Source organism: Xenopus laevis, chromosome 7L (genome assembly GCF_017654675.1).
Source record: "Xenopus laevis strain J_2021 chromosome 7L, Xenopus_laevis_v10.1, whole genome shotgun sequence".
Classification (NCBI taxonomy): Eukaryota; Metazoa; Chordata; class Amphibia; order Anura; family Pipidae; genus Xenopus; species Xenopus laevis.
In genome coordinates, this window is record NC_054383.1 from 86,319,329 (window position 1) to 86,337,979 (window position 18,651).

Here is an 18,651-nt window from a genome sequence, read left to right on the forward strand (position 1 = left end):
AACACACCAGTTTTACCGGTGCAGTACAACTCTGCATTATATTTCTATTACTTTAAAACAAAAATGGCTAATTCTTAGCAACATTTCGACTGGTCTTCATTTTATTTTTATATAGTTTTGGAATTATGTGCATTTTTCTTCTGACACTTGTGACTACAGCTTTTAAATGTAGTCACTGACACATTTATTGTTATTGCTACTTTTTATTACTCATCTTTCTATTCATAATCTGGTCTCTTATTCAAATCAATGCATGGTTGCTAGGGTAATTTGGGGCCTAACAACCCCCTGTTTCTCCAGTTATGTCTAAGGTTTAATTCAAATGTGAAATAACGCAGTAGTAATTCAGTAATAGCATTTAAACAACAGTTTGATCGTCTCTGATATAGAAGATTGTAACAAATTCTTTTTTTATATTTAATTTATTTATTAAGTTTTTTTTTGTTAAAACAAAGAATAAAACACATAACAGAACAATACAGCAATAAATATTTTCTCATTGCATAGTCATAATGACTCATTAAATACATTTATCTGTTTACACAAATACATAAAAAAGAAAGGAAGAAAAAAATTCACCTATAGCCCTGATATTTACTGCCAGTCCTTCAAAGACAGATCATACATGGTATGTGTATATAAGCGGATTATAATGGATGTTAAGGTCATGAGCAAATAGTTAATAGTCTATCTGTCAATGAGCTGTCTAGTTGAGTTTTTAGTTCCCTGGACTAAACACAGTTTGTATTTTATTTCTGGGATCTTAATAGCAAAATTGGTTTACTTTTTTTTTGTGTATTATGTTCACTTTAAGGGGCAGATTTATTAAGGGTGGAATTTCGAGGGTTAAAAACCCTCAAATTTGACCCTCAAAGTAAAATCCTTCGAATTCGAATATCAAATTCAAAGGATTTTAGCACAAAAGGTTTGATTGAACGATGGAATAAAAATCGTTAGATCGAACAATGGAATCCTTCGAATCGATTTGAACGATTTTAAGCGATCGATCGAATGATTTTTATTCGATCATAAAAAGTGCCCAAAACCTATCTACAATGTCCCCATAGGCATTCAACTCGGTAGCTTTTATTTGGCAAAGTATAGAGTCAAAGGATTTTTTAAAAGAGACATTACTTCGATTATCGAATGGTCGAATCGTTCGATTCGATCGAATTTGACCAATTCGATGGTCGAAGTACCCAGAAAAATACTTCGAAATTCTAATATTTTTGCATTCGAACTATTCACTCGAGCTTAGTAAATCTGCCCCTAAGTGTAGTTTGCAGCAAAATTATTTGAGAGCTATAGAGAACTATTTGAGAACTATAAAAGGATGATGCTGGATAGAATTTTGTTCCCTTATGCCACAATACAGAATACTCTCATTCCTTTCCTATGCCACAGATTTTCGACTTTTTGGTGGGTTGCTTAGGGATCTAGCTGTTCCAGGTTAGTGAGACTGCATATAGGGTAAGAAAGGAAACTCTGGGGAAATATTTTATAGAATACCATCATTTCATTACAAACAACATGTATTTTTGTTTCTTTACCAGTCCACTTTCCCTTGTTTTACAGAGAAGTTTATATAACATATGAACTAGTTTTTAAACTATAAACCTTTCTAAGCAGCACTTCTTACTTTGCAGCAGATTTGATAAACCCAACAGATGACCAGTCTCTACTTAGAGGGGATTACTGCTGATTTGCCTGTCTGATGGATATACATTAATTGGCTACTGCAATTTACTGATACCCTTTTCCTTAAAAGACCTTAGACACAGAGAAGATATACATACATTTTTTATAGAGTTTTTATTTTAATGAGTTGAAAATCTATAGGAAGGTGATGTGGAGGTGCAAGCGTTGCTGTAATGCATTGCAACTTGTGTTTGCTTTATGTCTTTGGTTTTCACGAAATAGGGCTCCTAATATTAAGCACTTGCACCATACCACAGCACAGTGCATCTCTACAAAGAAACTCATTGTACATAAGTTGTAAAGTATATTTGACAGTATGGAAATACTGTAGGTATTTACTACATCGTGGTGGCAACTAAAGTGTGGCCATGTAGTCCTGCACGGGTCCATTTTCTTATACACGTACCCGACCCATACCCGCTACCCGTGATCTGCAACCCAATTTTTACCCCCACTGGTCCTCTACCCAACCCACAATAGGCCAACTTCAGGGGCGTAACTATAGAGGAAGCAGACCCTGCAATTGCAGGGGGGCCCAGGAGTGTAGGGGGCCCAGTGAGACCCTAATTAATGAGCAATTTTAATATATCTTGCTAAAATAGGCCAACTTATAAATATTTTGGGCCCCTGAAATTGAATTTGCTATGGGGCCCAGTAACAACTAGTTACGCCACTTGCCAACTTACTTTCTGACCCGGGGACACGCAAAACTGGAAGTGACATCACTTTCGATCGGAAGTGATGTCATGCCGGCACCCAGTCCGCAGAAATAGAAAAAAACTACTACAACTACAGGGGAGGACGGGAAAGCTCAAGTCCACACCTTTGTATGGTGCCAATCAGGGTTACCCCCAGACTGTCCCCTTCTGGGACTTTTTGCCCAAGACCTGACAACTTTGCGGGTACCCGACCCCTGCAGGACTTAACATGTAATATTGCCGCCAATAACAGCACTGTGGCACTAGACAATGCCTATCCTCTATCCTCCTTCAGTCTACACAGTAAAATTGCCCCCACTTCTCAGTCTTCACAGATTCACTGCTGCCCCCAACCACTGGTCCCCAAGGCACTTGCCCCACTGAAGACCATGCTTTACAGTCCAAAGCAAAGCATAAACATTATGATCTGGGTACCATGCCAATCCTCTATATATGGCATGCATTACTCATGTCATACTCATAGTAAACAAGTACTATAGTGTACTTGTACAGTATATAGAGAAGACATTTGAGCAGAGGGCATGCTGAGAAATTTAACGAAACCCATAGAGACTTATTGCAAGAGATGGGATTGTTTCTCCTTTATGTAGTGAAAAGTAGTTGAGGTTATGCAAGAAACATGTGCACCATATCAGATGGGTTTCTGAAAACCAAATTGCAAATGTGTTTACTAAAGATCTGTAATTTCCCGGTCTGTGAAGTATGACCTCTACTATGTTTATTTTACATTAAGATGCAAATTCTGATTTCGAGTTTGTGTGTTACTTAGTTAAAACCATGTTGGCGTGCACAGGCATGCATGTAATGATGATGCTGGGGAATCAGAAGGCTAACAGCATTACAAATCTTCTGTACAAATTAACACAAAGCTGAAGTGAGAATCCCTGTTTTCCTTATGCATGCCTGTTTTTGTCTCCCATGAAGCCAGTGCAATGCTACAAATGCTACAACGATGTGCAGAGCTGTCTTACAATTTAGAAAAGTACATACAGGCATTATAATAAATTAAAGTATAAATATACAGAGATGAAGTACCATGTGGTAAGTGAAACAGTAAGGAAGCCCCGGCCCCCTAGAGCTGAGTGGACTTAACGGTGCTGTTATATGAAATGGAAATCACATCCAGTCTTAGAAAATTAGTACCCATAACGCCTGAAGTGAAATCCAATGATTATATCCAAAGTGTGATGCTTGGGCGACCATGTTTACTTTATTATGAAAGGGGTGGTTCACCATTAAGTTACATTTTAGTATGATGTAGAATGGCCAATTCTAAGCATTTTTTCAATTGGTCTTCATTAATTATTTTTTTTTTATGTTTTTTTGATTCTCCTTCTTCTTTTGACTCCTTTCAGCTTTCAAATTGGGGTCACTGTCCCCATCTAAAAACAAATGCTCTGTAAGGCTACAAATGTATAATAATTTCAATCATAGTAACCAAATTCGATCGAATTCGCTATTCCTTCGATTCGTATAATTTATGAATTCGACCAAAAAAAAACGTTGACTTTATTTCGGTTGGTCTTTTTGAATTTCAACGTTTTTTCAATTCGAATTTCGACCTTGATTAATATGCCCCTAAGTATCTTATATAAGTATCTAAACACAAATGCTCTGTAAGGCTATAAATGTTTAGTTTTTGCTACTTTTTATTACTCATCTTTCTATGCAGGCCCTCACTTATTCGTATTCCAGTCTCTTATTCAAATCAATGCATGGTTACTAGGGTAATTTCAACCGTAGCAACCAAACTGCAATTTGGAGAACTGCTGATTAAAAGTGACTATGAAGATTTTCATTCATCCAGGTCATAGTATATCTAGTATAGGTCAATCTAAAAACAACTGGACTTGCTGAGTAATCAATGAAGACGTTTCACTACTCATGCTGATTAAAAGGCTAAATAACTCAAATATACAAATCACAAATAATAAAAAATGAAAAACAATTGCAAATTGTCTCAGAATATCACTCTCTACATCATACTAGAAGTGAACTCAAAGGTGCACAACCCCCTTTAACATGCCTTTTTAAAGTGGCAATATATTCTGCAATGCTGCCTTCCTGCCTGATATTAGGGTCCAGAGATGGGAGGTTAATATTAATTTCTTTTAGCATCAACCTATCAGTGCCAACAAGAAGGAGGCCATTGAAAGCATTAGAAAAGCATCTTCATTCATTGGCATATGAAACTTCCTGCAAAGAGCTTCTTGTAAATTAACTCCTGTAGTTGGGCTTGTCGCCCAGTTGGGCTTGTTTGGCATATGGAACAGTCTTTCCATTTTTTATACTGAAATATGTTGTTTGACAGTTGTAGCAAATGTTGTGCTATGTATTAGGCATCATTCTGTTGCTTTGCTTCACTCCATAGAATGATATATATCATTCTTTTTCAGCAGGATTCGGATTCACCAGAATCATCGTTCCTGGCTGAACTGAATCCGAATCCTTAAAATCATGTGATTTTTTGTTATAAAACAAGGAAGTAAAAAAATGTTTAGCCCACTCTTCTTTTTTTCACCCTCCCCCACCCTGATTTGCATATGCAAATTAGGGTTCTGATTCGGTTCTGTATTCGGCCAAATCTTTCACAAAGGATTTGGGTGTTCGGCCGAATGCAAAATAGTGGATTCGGTGCATCCCTGGTAAATATAAACCAGGGATGGTTAAATACACTTTTTTGTAGATATTACTAGCTATGCTTTTTTTAGTTGACTTGCTGGTGGCCAGTTTCATCCACTGCTGTCATCTGCTTTGAAGATCCCCAAGGGGGTTTTGTTGTACAGTTCTGTGAGAAAACTGTCATTGGAATGACACCCGCTGGCAGAATTTACTAAGGCACTCTCTACTTGCAAAAGCGGCTGTTGAAAAACATTAGTCTGGAAGCATTAATACCAGAGAGACATTAAGATAATAAAATACGTTCAGCTACTTATATTTCTAACTGACGTTATGTTAAATTATATTGGCACCATCAGAAAAAATGCATAAACTAATGGAGAATTTCTCATTTAAACAATGGCATCCCATAGCACCAGTCAGAGCTAGGCAGCGGGTGGGGTTTGTGTCCCACTCACTCATACAATTCAAGGCAGCTGCTATAGCCCAAAGCACACTGATTTTTAATAGGATAATAGGAATAGAAACAGGCTTCTAATTTTAAGACTAAAGGACAATCTCCATTGCTCCGGTCTCGAAAATTTGAGAGGATAGATGGGAGGGGATGGGGGTGACGAACAGCAGCGGGCCTAGGGATGCCAGCTATGTAAATCCGGCCCTGGGCTCCTGGGCAGGACAGAGCTACTGACAGAACAGCCAGTGACCCCAATGTATTGTCTGCCAACCAAACATCTGTTTTCTTAACAAGTACAGGTATGGGACCTGTTATGCAGAATGCTTGGGACCTGGGGTTTTCCGGATAACAGTTATTTCTGTAATTTGGATCTTCATACCTAAGGCTACTAGAAAATCATTTAAACATTAAAAAAAAAACAATAGGCTGGTTGTGCTTCCAATAAAGATTAATAATATTTTAGTTTGGATCAAGTACAAGGTACTGCTGTATTATTACAGAGAAAAAGGAAATCTTTTTAAAAAAAATTGAATTATTTGGATAAAATGGAGTCTATGGGAGACAGCCATCCAATTATTCGCAGCTTTCTGGATAACGAGTTTCCTTTATAATGGGTCCCATACCTGTACAAAGCAAAGTGCAGTTACCTCTAACAACCAGCAATTTTCAAACAATCTACTAAATGCTGGATGGTGAAAGTAAATACCTTATTGGTGCCAATTGTCAAATTCATTAGTGTAGTTTAGCACCTGTGTTTATAAATTAGCACTTGTGTATTGTGCCTGCCAAGGCTTGCCTTCCCAGCATGTTATTCACTGGCTGTAGTGTCCTAGTAATTCCTAGTAATTCCTAGCTGATATAAAAGCTTATTTCGCTTAATGAAATGACCAGCCTGCAACATAGAAATTTTTACATATTCATTTACAGCTCATGCTCACTTATTTTTTTCAAATTATTTATAATGTACAATGGCAAGCAAGGTGCAAATTGCAAAAAAAAAAAACCCTCAAAAAACAAGTACAACGAATGGATCTTTTATGAAAGGCAGGTACTGGGTGCAGAGAGCTAAATATCATATTTTTGCACTTTGCACCCTCTATAATACTTATGGTTACACTAAATATGAAGTAACAGGAGTGAACTGCTGGCATTTTTACCTAGCATTGAACAGTTCCATGACTTAAAATATGCAATGCCAACATGATTGCTTTGCAATGTAGATGTGTGTGAGTATGGCACCCTGCGTGTTTTTCACTTCACATTGTGTCTGTCCATGTGAGAAACAATCTGAAATAAATGCTTGTACAGGTATTGGAGCTGTTATCCAGAATGCTAATCCTGGGGTTTTCCGGATAAGGAATTTTGATCTTCATATGTTGTCAATTAAAAAAATATTTTTTCACTCCAATAAGGATTCACTATATCTTACAATGTACTGTTTTAGTATTACAGAGAAAAAAGAAATCATTTAAAAATGTAAATTATTTGCTTAAAATGGAGTTTATGGGAGATGGCTAGGGTTGCCATCTGTCTGGATTTGACCCGGACAGCCCGGTTTTCAGATGGGCTGAATGTGTAAAGAAAATATGGAAATCCGGGCAGGATCACCCTTGATTGACATGGCGATCAGCCAATCGCTGATCACTGTGTCATAGCCCCACCCATGACATCGCTCACTCCACCCATGTCACTGGCCCGCCCCTCTGACATCATGGCCATGGCCGGATCGTGGGCCACGGAAAGAGAGATGGCCTTCCATATAAGGGAAGAAGAAACCTAGACATAATAGCAAAAGAACACACACTGTCAGGACAATTTTAAAAATTATGCATGAAAGGAAGGAAAGTATATGCATTAATAACCTTCTTTTAATAACTTGTTTTTAATTCTACAGCCTGGCATCACCAAGTCCAGTACACAGTGTAAAATCAGAAGTAAATGAAACTGTGTGTGACGAGAAGGAACTTGCTGTGATTCAGTCAGAGGAAAGCATTGCTAAGAGAGGTACACACATTTTCTATTTAAAGACTTACTCCTATTTTACCCACTGTAATTTTGCTCCAATAATGGAATTGCACATTCTTCTTACACCCTGTCCTTTGCAGTAACGTATCATCTTGGCTTGTTCCCATAAGCTTCAGGATGTTGTATGTTTGCATGTATAGTAACATAATTATTCCTGCATCCTGGGATAATTATATTACAATACAGGTGTTAACCTGATTTGCTGTGTGTATACGTTCTTAGCAGTTCAATTGCCTGGGACAAATGCACAGCTGATGGGCAGACTGACCTTCTGTATTCTATACATTCTGCAAAACAGTAGGGGGCAGTCCTCCAGCATGTATGAAATTATGTGCAAAAAACTCAACACTCAATAAAAAATTTTCCATCTATAAAAGCTATAGAAACCAATAGGAGTTGCATTTTTAAATGTGAAGCTATTTTTCAATTTAAGTTTTGAGTTTTTTTAAATTAAAAACACATTCAAGAATTTTGAGATTTTATTGTTTTTAGATTTGAAAAAAACTCATTAAATAAAAGTTAATATATATATACTGTCCATTTTGAGAAAGGCCTTGGAGTAGGCCGAAACGTTAGCCCAGTGCTCGCTATGCAATAAAAATTTTTTGAATCTTCTGAGTGCGGATCTCTCTGGAACAAATGAGTGTATATATATATATATATATATATATATATATATATATATATATATATATATATATATACAGTATATATATATATATATACACACACATATATATATATATATTTATATAAACATACATGTGTGTATATCTGATCGAACATTTCTGTCTGAGATTGGTTTCCCTTCCCGAATAGAGGCCTTTTGAAATTTGGAAATCAAAAACACTACTGTCATAGGAAAATGGCACTGAAGGCCTTAAAGGGGAACTATCGTGAAAATGAAAATTTGATATAAGCTTCATCACACTGAAATAAGAAGTTTCGTAAATATAGTTTATTCAGAATTCTGAACCGTTTCTGAAATATTCAAGTTTATCTTCACTATCCCCCTCTCGTGTGTGTACATTTACAGTAGGATCATGCTGTTATATACTTTGTACTCTTAACTTGATGCTCAAGTTTTGACCTAATACATGTTTATAACTGACCTTTTTAACCATATTACAGAAGATACTCCTTCTGTGTACCTTACTGACCTTCAGTGTACAAGCCCTGCTATTTACCCAGAGTCATCATGGGAGGACCGTCTCCTCGAGCAACAGGACCATTTAGAAAGAGAGATGGAAGAAGCCAAAAAAATGATATCTGGTTTACAGGTAAATTGGAATACTTATGACAGAAGACTTTACATGGTATAATTTTCCTGCATCACAGTTGAGGGTGAGAAGGAAATTATCTATATATGGGCATCTCTTGTATTATTTTTATTATATCTGGTAGGAGCTGACTTTGGTCTCACTCTAAGGACAAAGTAGGCTACCCCCCCTCCCAAAGCTTCACAGTCACATATACATATATACACATATATACATATATACATATATCTGTACAGAGTCAGTGAAGTAGCGACGTTTTGGGAACATACCGTCCCCTTTCTCAAGGCAATCTTTAACTAGTTACGATCACGTCAGTGAGTGTGGCCGCTTCCTTGTATGCGCGTCTCTATTTGAGACACGTAGCCAGGGTGATCGGTTAGATGTGATCCTATAATGGACACTCGGATGCATGACACGCAGTGGCAGAGATTAGCTTGAGAAAGGGCACAGGATGTTCCCGAAACGTTGCTACTTCACTGACTCTGTACAGATAAGTTTGCTGTGCTGCATATGAACTGTTCACATGATTTTATTGCGTTTGAAATAAGTGCTACGTTTAACTAAAATTGAGTGCGACCCTGTTGGAAGATTTACAGTATATATGAAGAAGTGGACTGACTCTCCGGCTTGTTGGGTTTATGCACCATTTCTTACATTCTGTTTCTATAGTGCACTACACGTGTTTGAATCTTCACCAAATAAGTGGTCAAACTCAATGAGCATTTTGCTAAGCAGCTTCCTCATGAGTGATGAAATAACAGCTGCAAATAGGATGTAATAAGGTGTATGTGATTTTGTTCAGATTATCGAGAATTGGGACCCCTTATATTCCATGCAGTTGTTCAGGACCAGTAGTATAGTAACATTGGGAATAAGCATATGTACTTTATAGTAAAACTGGACATTTTCTATACTTTGTGTGCAAATGGTCCTGGTTAACTGCAAGGGTTCCTTGGCAAAATGAAGATGGAGCATATTTTATAAAAGAGGAGTGCCACTCCTGGGTAAAAAGTAAGCCATTGTATATTTACTGGGGTTACCACAAATTATCACCCCCAGTGAATATCCTACTCATTTAAAGGGGACCAGTCTCCCTAAGAAATAATTCCAAATCCTATTTTATCATTAGTCAAAATAAACTTTACTTTACACTATAAAATCATCAGCTTCAGGAACATCACTGTAACAAATATACATAAAATCAGATGTCACTCTGACATAGATCAATTAGGAGGAATTCAGAAAAATAAGAGCTCAGGATATAGGATAAAAACACAGTAGTTAAAACTAGACTTTTTTCCACTTCAAATTCACATAAACGTATCTGCCATCATTAAAGAGCACTAATTGTTGGTTTACACTTAAATGGACTATTGTAGCAGAACCCAGTACTTTGTTATCAGCCCTGGTTACAGTATTCGGTTACCCATTCAGGCACTGCTATTAAATGGATCCCTCCCTGAGGACGAACAACAGAGCTTGTTCACTTTGCAAGAAGATGGGGCGTGCCCAGAAGATCAACTGGTGAGGACAGTCTTGCATTATTCCCTCCTCAAATGATTTAGTTAACACAGGGTGCTGGATACACTGTATTTCTGCTTTATTTACAGGTCATAATCAAAAGTCGTCTGGATCAAAGTATGAGCGAAAATCAGTCACTAAGGGTAAGATGTGCATCTTATTTCATTTTGTCTTGGGTTGCCAGAATTATGTGAAACTATAGCCTGAAACTTATTTAAAAAAAAAAAAAAAAAGATAATTTCAATATACACTGTGTGCTTTTGGTCAAAATCCTCCATATCTATAATGTAACAGGCAAATTACAGTACTGCCAATCCATACACTTGTGGTTGGGGGCAAATCAGCATTTTTCCATATGTTGGTTCTGACATCGGTGAAAAGGATTCAGTCAATTCAATCAAATTCATTCCAGTGTGGCAGCTAATGCTGATTGTCACAATACAGTACTGTGTGTGTACTTTGAAATAGGCCAGCTAAGGAGTTATAGATGTAACTTTCCCAACTTATATGTTGCCTCTGACTGATTAAACTTTTAATTTTACAGAATGAACTTCTGAACTATAAACAGGAAAACAGAAATTTGCAGGGAATAAAGGTAAATAGAACAGTGTTTTGTAAATAACATTGTACACTATTCGTGTATAGTGTGGCAAAAAATGTTATTAAATAAATAGTCACTGTAATTCTAAGAGGCCTGTGATGTGTAAAAAAATGGTGACAAAATACACCACACACCAGGCATCACTATGTAAAAAGAGTGTATTGATTTCTAGCATTTGTGTACCTCTGTGTACCTCTGTGTAAAAATGTGTAAATGGAAGCAGCTTTTTAAAAATACTATTAAAAAATACTATTAGTATTTGGCGGGTTTTTTTGTCAGAACTTAATTATTTGTCCCATTGACTTGAATGGATTAAGTGAGATATTGTGTAAAATAACAGCATCAAATCTGCCATTCAACTGAATAAGATGCTCAGATGATACGTGAAATGTCTTCCATTATTATTATTATTTACATGTATTTTAAGAGCACCAACATTTAGGGGCCGATTCACTAACTTCGAGTGAAGGATTCAAATGAAAAAAATTCGAATTTCGAAGTATTTTTTGGGTACTTCGACCATCGAATTGGTTAAATTCGTTCGAATTCGAACAAAATCGAACGATTCGAACGAAAAATCGTTCGACTATTCGACCATTCGATAGTCGAAGTACTTTCCCTTTAAAAAAAACTTCGACCCCCTACTTCGTCAGATAAAACCTACCGAAGTCAATGTTAACCTATGGGGAAGGTCCCCATAGGCTTGCTAACCTTTTTTTGATCGAAGGATTTTCCTTCGATCGTTGGATTAAAATCGTTCGAATCGTTTGATTCGAAGGATTTAATCGTTCGATCGAACGAAAAATCCTTTGATCGATCGATCGCAGGATTAGCGCTAAATCCTTCGACTTCGATATTCGAAGTCGAAGGATTTCAATTAGAGGGTCGAATTTCGAAGTATTTTTAACTTCGAAATTCGACCCTTAGTGAATCTGCCCCATAGAAAAAATTTGTTTATACAAAGAAATCACATGAATTACATACATAGAACATAGCTTTACATACATAGAACATATCGTTAAATACATAACGGCCAGATCCATTACAAAAGTGAGGAAGGCCCTGTGCAAAAGAGCTTACAATCTAAAAAGGGAAGTGAATGTGACACAAGGTGTGGGAGTGTCAAAAATCAGAAACAAGCAGATGAGATATGTAGCATATGGTATTGCATTTGGTAGCTAAACAGAGTAAGGGTAGGCTTCTCTAAATAAGTGTATTTTAAGAGATCTTTTGAAAGCAGAAACATTACTCAGTTGCTCTAGATGTACTAGATTTACTTCTACAAGACACACCTCTATAAATATGCCATTCGTTTTACACAGCTATTTACACCTTTTTTTCTGGCGTTAATTGTTTTACACAGTATGATAAAGCATCAGGATGTATTCCAGTATTTAGTGTAAGGTATAATTTTAACATAACAGGGCAGAATATCATTGATTAAGTAAAAAGCAAAATTATTATGAGAAAGCAGAATAATACACTACCACAGGGTAAAGTTAAGCAAAGGCAAATGTTCCCAAGTCTAGCAGGGATGCCATTGCAAGGATAACATGTTTTGCCCAGTGTTTTGCTGTATGTATACTGTAGCTGCATTTGCTCAGCTTCATTGCTTTTGGTTCCCTAGGATGCACTGCAGCAGAGAATGGCTACCCAAGAAAGCGCTGTGCTTCAACTGAAACAGGAGTTACTGAGGGCTAACATGGACAGGGATGAACTGCAAAGCCAGAATGTGAGTTATGAACCAGGAATACTCTTCTGAACCAGTTTGCTGAGTGAGGGTACATAAAATATTGTGCACTGAAGGAGCTTAATATTTCATAGAATTTGGGCTCATCAATTTCAACCACTCCAAATGACCCCCTGTGTGTATGTGTGTGTGTATGTATGTATATATATATATATATATATATATATATATATATATATATATATATATATGTGTATATATACCTATTATAGACTATATCTTGAAATCACTGCAACCTTGAAATAAGCAACTCTTAAGGCATTTATAGAATCTCCCATTACAACATAACTGGCAGGGCATTCTCACTGCCCCCAGTTCGGTTACTTAGGACATGTTTCGAGCAGAGCTCTTTCTCAAGTGATGGTCATTGAGAAAGAGCTTTGCTCGAAACAAGTTGTGACACAATAAAGCACTTGAGTTTTGCAGCAAAGTTCTGCGTATTGGACCTATTATGAACCACAACTTCTACTGATGTCAAAGAAGCGGTTGTAAGTAAGTGTAACGTATGGTAGCCCAAAACCCAGAACAAACCCCAAGGTCCCGGTCTTGGCCCACGCTACTGCTATAATAACCGCCTTTCACTTCGGGAGGCACCCTCTGCTACTTGGATGCCACCAAGTCTTAAATTGAGAGGACCAAGGGCGAGGTTCTGGGCAGGCAAGGTAACTGTAACGCATACTGGAAGGACCAGGAACAGAGAGCATAGACAGAGAGCGTAGTCGAAGGACAGGTCAAGATCGATACCAATGAGGCAGTGTAGTACAGAATCGGGAACCAGGAGCGTAGTCAGGACACAGGCCGGGGTCAGACCAAATAGAAACGCAGTACAAAGTCAGGATCCAAGAGAATGGTCAGGAACAGGCAAAGGTTGGTACAGGCAGCAAACAATCAGAAGTCAGGCACAGGCAACAGCCAAAGAACAAATAATCAGACATGAATCACGTCCAGGAACTATCAGCAAATAGACCTACAGTACTTAGGCCAATGAGAAATTGGCCATGGTCTCTTTAAATAATTGAATTTCATGCCAACCGTGATGTCACCCATGGCGCACATGAAGTAAAGCGGCACAAAGAGGAGGCGCAGGCTGTGGGCATCCCTGCCATCCCACTAGACCACCAGGTATTCTCACAGTAAGATGATCGCTGTGTTTGGTACCACCCAGAACCCGGGGTAGTCTTAATTTACAGGCAAAGAAGCTTGTGCAAGTAAGATGACTGACAATTGGTCCCTGTATTCGGTACCACTCAGAGCCCGGGGTAGTCTTAATTTGAACTACCATGGAAAATATCCCACTGCTCACTTTAAAATTAAATGCAGACCATGTGCTCTTGAATATCCTTAATGAATCTGTCTTATCTTTTAGGTGGATTTGCAAAGAAAAATGGAAGAAAGGAGCCAGTTAGTTGCAGAGTATAAGGTAGGATGTAAAAAACAATATAGTAATAAACATTATTTATTTAAATGGTATTTAACATATTAGATATATTAACATCCCACTGTATTCTTTAAAGAGGATATCCAAACATAAACAGATAGTGGAAGTATGGGTCTGCCACTAAACTGGTACAATGCATAGTTTTATTGTTATTATAATCATCATCTTTAAATTTCACAAAGCTTCACAAATAAAAGAAAAATAAAATGTCTGTGAAGGTTTTCATTCATTCAGGCCATGTTATATATAGTCGTGGTAACTCTAAATCAGTTGGGCTTTCTTCAGACAACTAGTTTGAAACAAGCATTTACCCACAATACTCTAAGAGAAAATAATGTTTTATGTCCATAAACTTACCGATTGTACAATGCTGTTTTAATATCTAGACCCCAATGTCTAAATCAACCATTGATTATTAACATTTGTTCATTTGATTATTGGGCAAATACATTTACCATAATGTCCAAGCAGATACTGGAAATGTGGATTGTTTTGAGGCAATTACACAGTCAGGCTCCTGCTATTATAGTTGAAATCGCCTTACTTTATCTGCTCCTGAGTCCTATCAAATGTGCAGATACAGATTTAATTGGCACATCTGGGACACACATTCACACCACTTTTTTGCTTGACATGAATGTTATAGAGAAATCAATAAGTTCTGTTTCATCTATAGATGGTCCACCGAGGCGTTAGCTACTACAACATTCCAGCTGTATAGTTACCTTTAAAGCATAGTTCTCCCATCAGTTTGTACATTGACTTTGATCAAGTTTTGCATCCTGAGAATTTCTCTAAAGGTTCCTTGTAATGCACGTCAGTAACCTTGATAATGAATGTTATTGCAGAAAGAATTGACCCATAAGGAATGGCTTATACAACAGTTGCAAGGGAAGCTTGATGAATCTCAACGGAAGCTTTCAGAAGCCAACTATCAAAAGGTACTGGTACCTTTTAATGGGTGGCCCCTCAATGGCTGAATGTGATGACCTGTATTCCTGTGCTTTTTCAAGTTATATTGGCAACTAGGGATGCACCGAATCCCGGATTCGGTTCGGGATTCGGCCAGGATTCAGCCTTTTTCAGCAGGATTCTGCCGAATCCTAATTTGCATATGCAAATTAGGGGTGGGGAGCGAAATTGCTTGACTTTTTGTCACAAAACAAGGAAGTAAAAAATGTTTTCCCCCTCCACCCCTAATTTGCGAATCCTTCTGCCTGGCCAAACGGAATCCGAATCCTAATTTGCATATGCAAATTAGGGGTGGGGAGGGAAATTGCGTGACTTTTTGTCACAAAACAAGGAAGTAAAAAAAGTTTTCCCCTTCCCATTTGGTTCGGTATAGTGGATTAGGTGCATCCCTATTGGCAACACAATGCACCATTGTTTTGTTGATTTTAGCAATTTATAGATTAACTGTGTGATGGTCAGTGCATGTGTTTCAATTATTTATGGTGTCGACAAAATATTTGAGACAGAGAAATTTGTGTTTAATGAAATATATTGTTTCAGACTGACCTTCAGAAGGAGTTAGATCACCGGAAGGCTCTTCTTCAGCAGTACATGAATGGAGAAGATGAACAGGTAAAGCTGAGTGTTTTACGTTACTAAAATGAACAAATGCATGAAGCCATCAGAGAAACAGTGGTTCATGACACTACGAAACCTGGAAGATGGCAGAGTATAAACCTCTGACTTATATAGTGGCCACAGTTGTATGCACGTGTGCATTCTTTTGCACTTTGCACACTGCATTGTGCAGAATGACTGCAGGCCTCTTTGCTCTATTTTACAGCAATGTCTCGCATGTGCTCTGGTCCTCACACATTGTAAAGCAGAGTGCAGCTTTACCTGGGATGCAGATGCTTGTTAGATGATCGCTAAAGGGTGCTTACTTGCACCCCTGAGTAAAACTAACATGGCTCCTGTTCTATAACAGCAGTTAAGTATAGTATATCCAGGGAAACCCTGCCTGCAGCATTGACCATAAATTGTCACCAAAGTAGCTAGAACCCCCCTCTCCAATGATACTGTTTGTTTTTTTTAACCTGCAACCTAGTTTTTCCTGAATTTTAGAATAAGACAACATTAACATCTAGTGTCTACCTTTTCTCATAAGGTCAGCGACTACATGAGCCACCCTGCTCAGACCAATGGCTTTATACAGTCAGCAGGCAAAGGGCCTTCACGGGAACCTGCCCAACAGAGAACTGTTAGTACCATATTGCATCTACGTTTATTTATGTTTTATTGATGAATATTTGTTCAATCAAACCCTTTTGGACATTCATATGAATGTTTCACCTTCTTAAATCCTATAGGCTAACGACTTGCAGTTGGTGCGGGATGCACTGCGCAGCCTGCGAAACAGTTTTAGCGGCCATGACCCCCAGCATCACACAATAGATAGTCTGGAACAGGGTATCTCAAGTCTCATGGATAGACTTCATGCCATAGAGACTCAGAAGAGGCAGGACAGGAAGGTATGTATCCACCATAAATCTATTCAACAAACACAATTGCCACCATAACTATAATGAGCACCATAACCCCCCTCTGGTCTCTTGAATAATATAGTTAATTGGTAGAGCTTTTTCAAAGGATTAAAACATAGGGCCTGCCTTTTATGAGTTAGTTCAAATAATATTGTTGAAAATTCAATAAATATGTAAAATGGCAAAACGTATTTTTTATTTTAACAAGAATGGACAGATGCATATTGTAAGACAATGCCCTCTGCAGATTACTGTTGACATAGAAAAAAATAATTCTTTAAAATATTTATGTGAAAAAATGAATGATTACGAGCGTCACTGTATTATGCCAAGAAAATGGTAATTATGTGCTGAATGGGCAATAGCATTCCCAATGGGTCAACTTAGTCAACAAAGCCCTTCCCTCTGTTAAGTTCACTTATCTGGCCGGTGGGTCCCCGGAAAAATTTAAAAAGATATGGGACCCATGGCTTGAACATAACAGAGCTCACTGAATCTTAATTTTAATACTAATACTTGCTGGTTAGACTGACCATGTACTAGGACAGGGTTTCACGTTCACTACTGCATGTATGTAAGGTGATGTGTAAGACTGTTCTGTTCTCTGGTGACCAATTGACCTTTAGGGGCAGATTTATCAGGGGTCGAAGTGAAAATTCGAATTTAAAAAATTCGAATTTGGAGTTTTGTGTACTTTGACTAGGGAATAGTCCAAATTTGAAACTTCTAATATCGAAATATATCATGACCATTCACCATCTAAAACCTGCCGAATTGCTGTTTTAGCCTATGGGGGGCCTCCTAGAACCCATACAGAGTCAAGTTGGTGGACTTTGAAAAATCAAAGATTTTTTTTTTTTGAAAATACTTTGAATCAAATTCGATCTTACATCGATTCGAACGATCGAATACAGCCTATTCACCCACAAAAAAAACCTTCGATTTTTTTTTTAAATACATTTCGGTTGGTCTTTTTTTATTTCGAATTTCTGAACATGGCAATACTTGCTAATAGCGAAAATACGTATGTATCTACAAAGCGGGGGAACATCAACATAAACTTCCTGCACAACTATGAACTACTGCAAGTAACTAAATCTGTTATATTGACTTATATAGGGAGCAGTAACGTAACTATCCATCTCTGGGTCCAGGTGCAGGCCATGCAGTTGGGCCCCCACCTCTGAGTGGGGTGCAGGCCCGGGTACAATCACACCCCCCTGCTCCCCCAGTAGTTCTGCCACTGACAGGGAAGCAATTATACCTCAACCATTTATACTTGTTCATGCAAATAAGGAATATAGTTACATAGTTACATAGTTAAATTGGGTTGAAAAAAGACAAAGTCCATCAAGTTCAACCCCTCCAAATGAAAACCCAGCATCTGATATATTTTTTACAGCTGATTTATTTTATTCACCTTCTCTATCTATTTCTCAATTCAAGGCTCGGGGAAAGATGCAAGGAAGTAAAGGAATCAATGAATACAGGGATTCATGGCCTCCCAATACCAGTAAGCAGGCATTTCACAACGATCTTGCATAGATAAAATATATTCTGCAATAATTGCTTATTTGTTCAAAGTTTCCCCTTCCTATTTGTAGCACTAACTGCTTATTCAATATTCACCCATAAAAGTCCAATTTATTGTTATCCCTCTGCATAAAGAAATGTACAGTAAGATGAAATTACAGAATTTTCTGTGCTGTACCAAACCATACAGTACATATTCCTCACATATAATAGGATATACAGGTATGGGATATGTTATCCAGAATTCCCGGGACCTGAGGTTTTCTGAATAATGGATCTTTATACCTTAAGTCAACTACAAAATCGTGAAAACATTAAATAAACCCAATAGGCTGGTTTTACTTCCAATTATGTCTAATTATATCTTAGTTGGGATCAAGTACAAGGTACTGTTTTATTATTACAAAAAAAAGGAAATAATTTTTAAAGATGTGGCTTATTTGATTTTAATGGAGTCTATGGTAGACAGGCTTTCCGTAATTCAGAACTTTCTGGATAACGGGTTTTTGGATAAGGGA

At 37.6% G+C, this 18,651-nt stretch overlaps 1 protein-coding gene across 3 annotated transcripts in view; it reads left to right on the forward strand.

The window, feature by feature from the left end:
- Positions 1-18,651, forward strand: part of dixdc1.L (DIX domain containing 1 L homeolog) — a 66,912-nt gene that overhangs the window by 43,565 nt on the left and 4,696 nt on the right. For all 3 annotated transcript variants that reach the window (XM_018225919.2, XM_018225918.2, XM_018225920.2), the window contains 12 exons: positions 7,385-7,494; positions 8,647-8,795; positions 10,230-10,319; positions 10,406-10,459; positions 10,861-10,911; positions 12,545-12,649; positions 14,034-14,087; positions 14,954-15,046; positions 15,618-15,689; positions 16,225-16,317; positions 16,427-16,588; positions 18,047-18,113. In XM_018225919.2, coding sequence (XP_018081408.1) covers positions 7,385-7,494; positions 8,647-8,795; positions 10,230-10,319; positions 10,406-10,459; positions 10,861-10,911; positions 12,545-12,649; positions 14,034-14,087; positions 14,954-15,046; positions 15,618-15,689; positions 16,225-16,317; positions 16,427-16,588; positions 18,047-18,113 — 1,100 coding nt within the window. The remainder of the gene's footprint in view (positions 1-7,384; positions 7,495-8,646; positions 8,796-10,229; positions 10,320-10,405; positions 10,460-10,860; positions 10,912-12,544; positions 12,650-14,033; positions 14,088-14,953; positions 15,047-15,617; positions 15,690-16,224; positions 16,318-16,426; positions 16,589-18,046; positions 18,114-18,651) is intronic.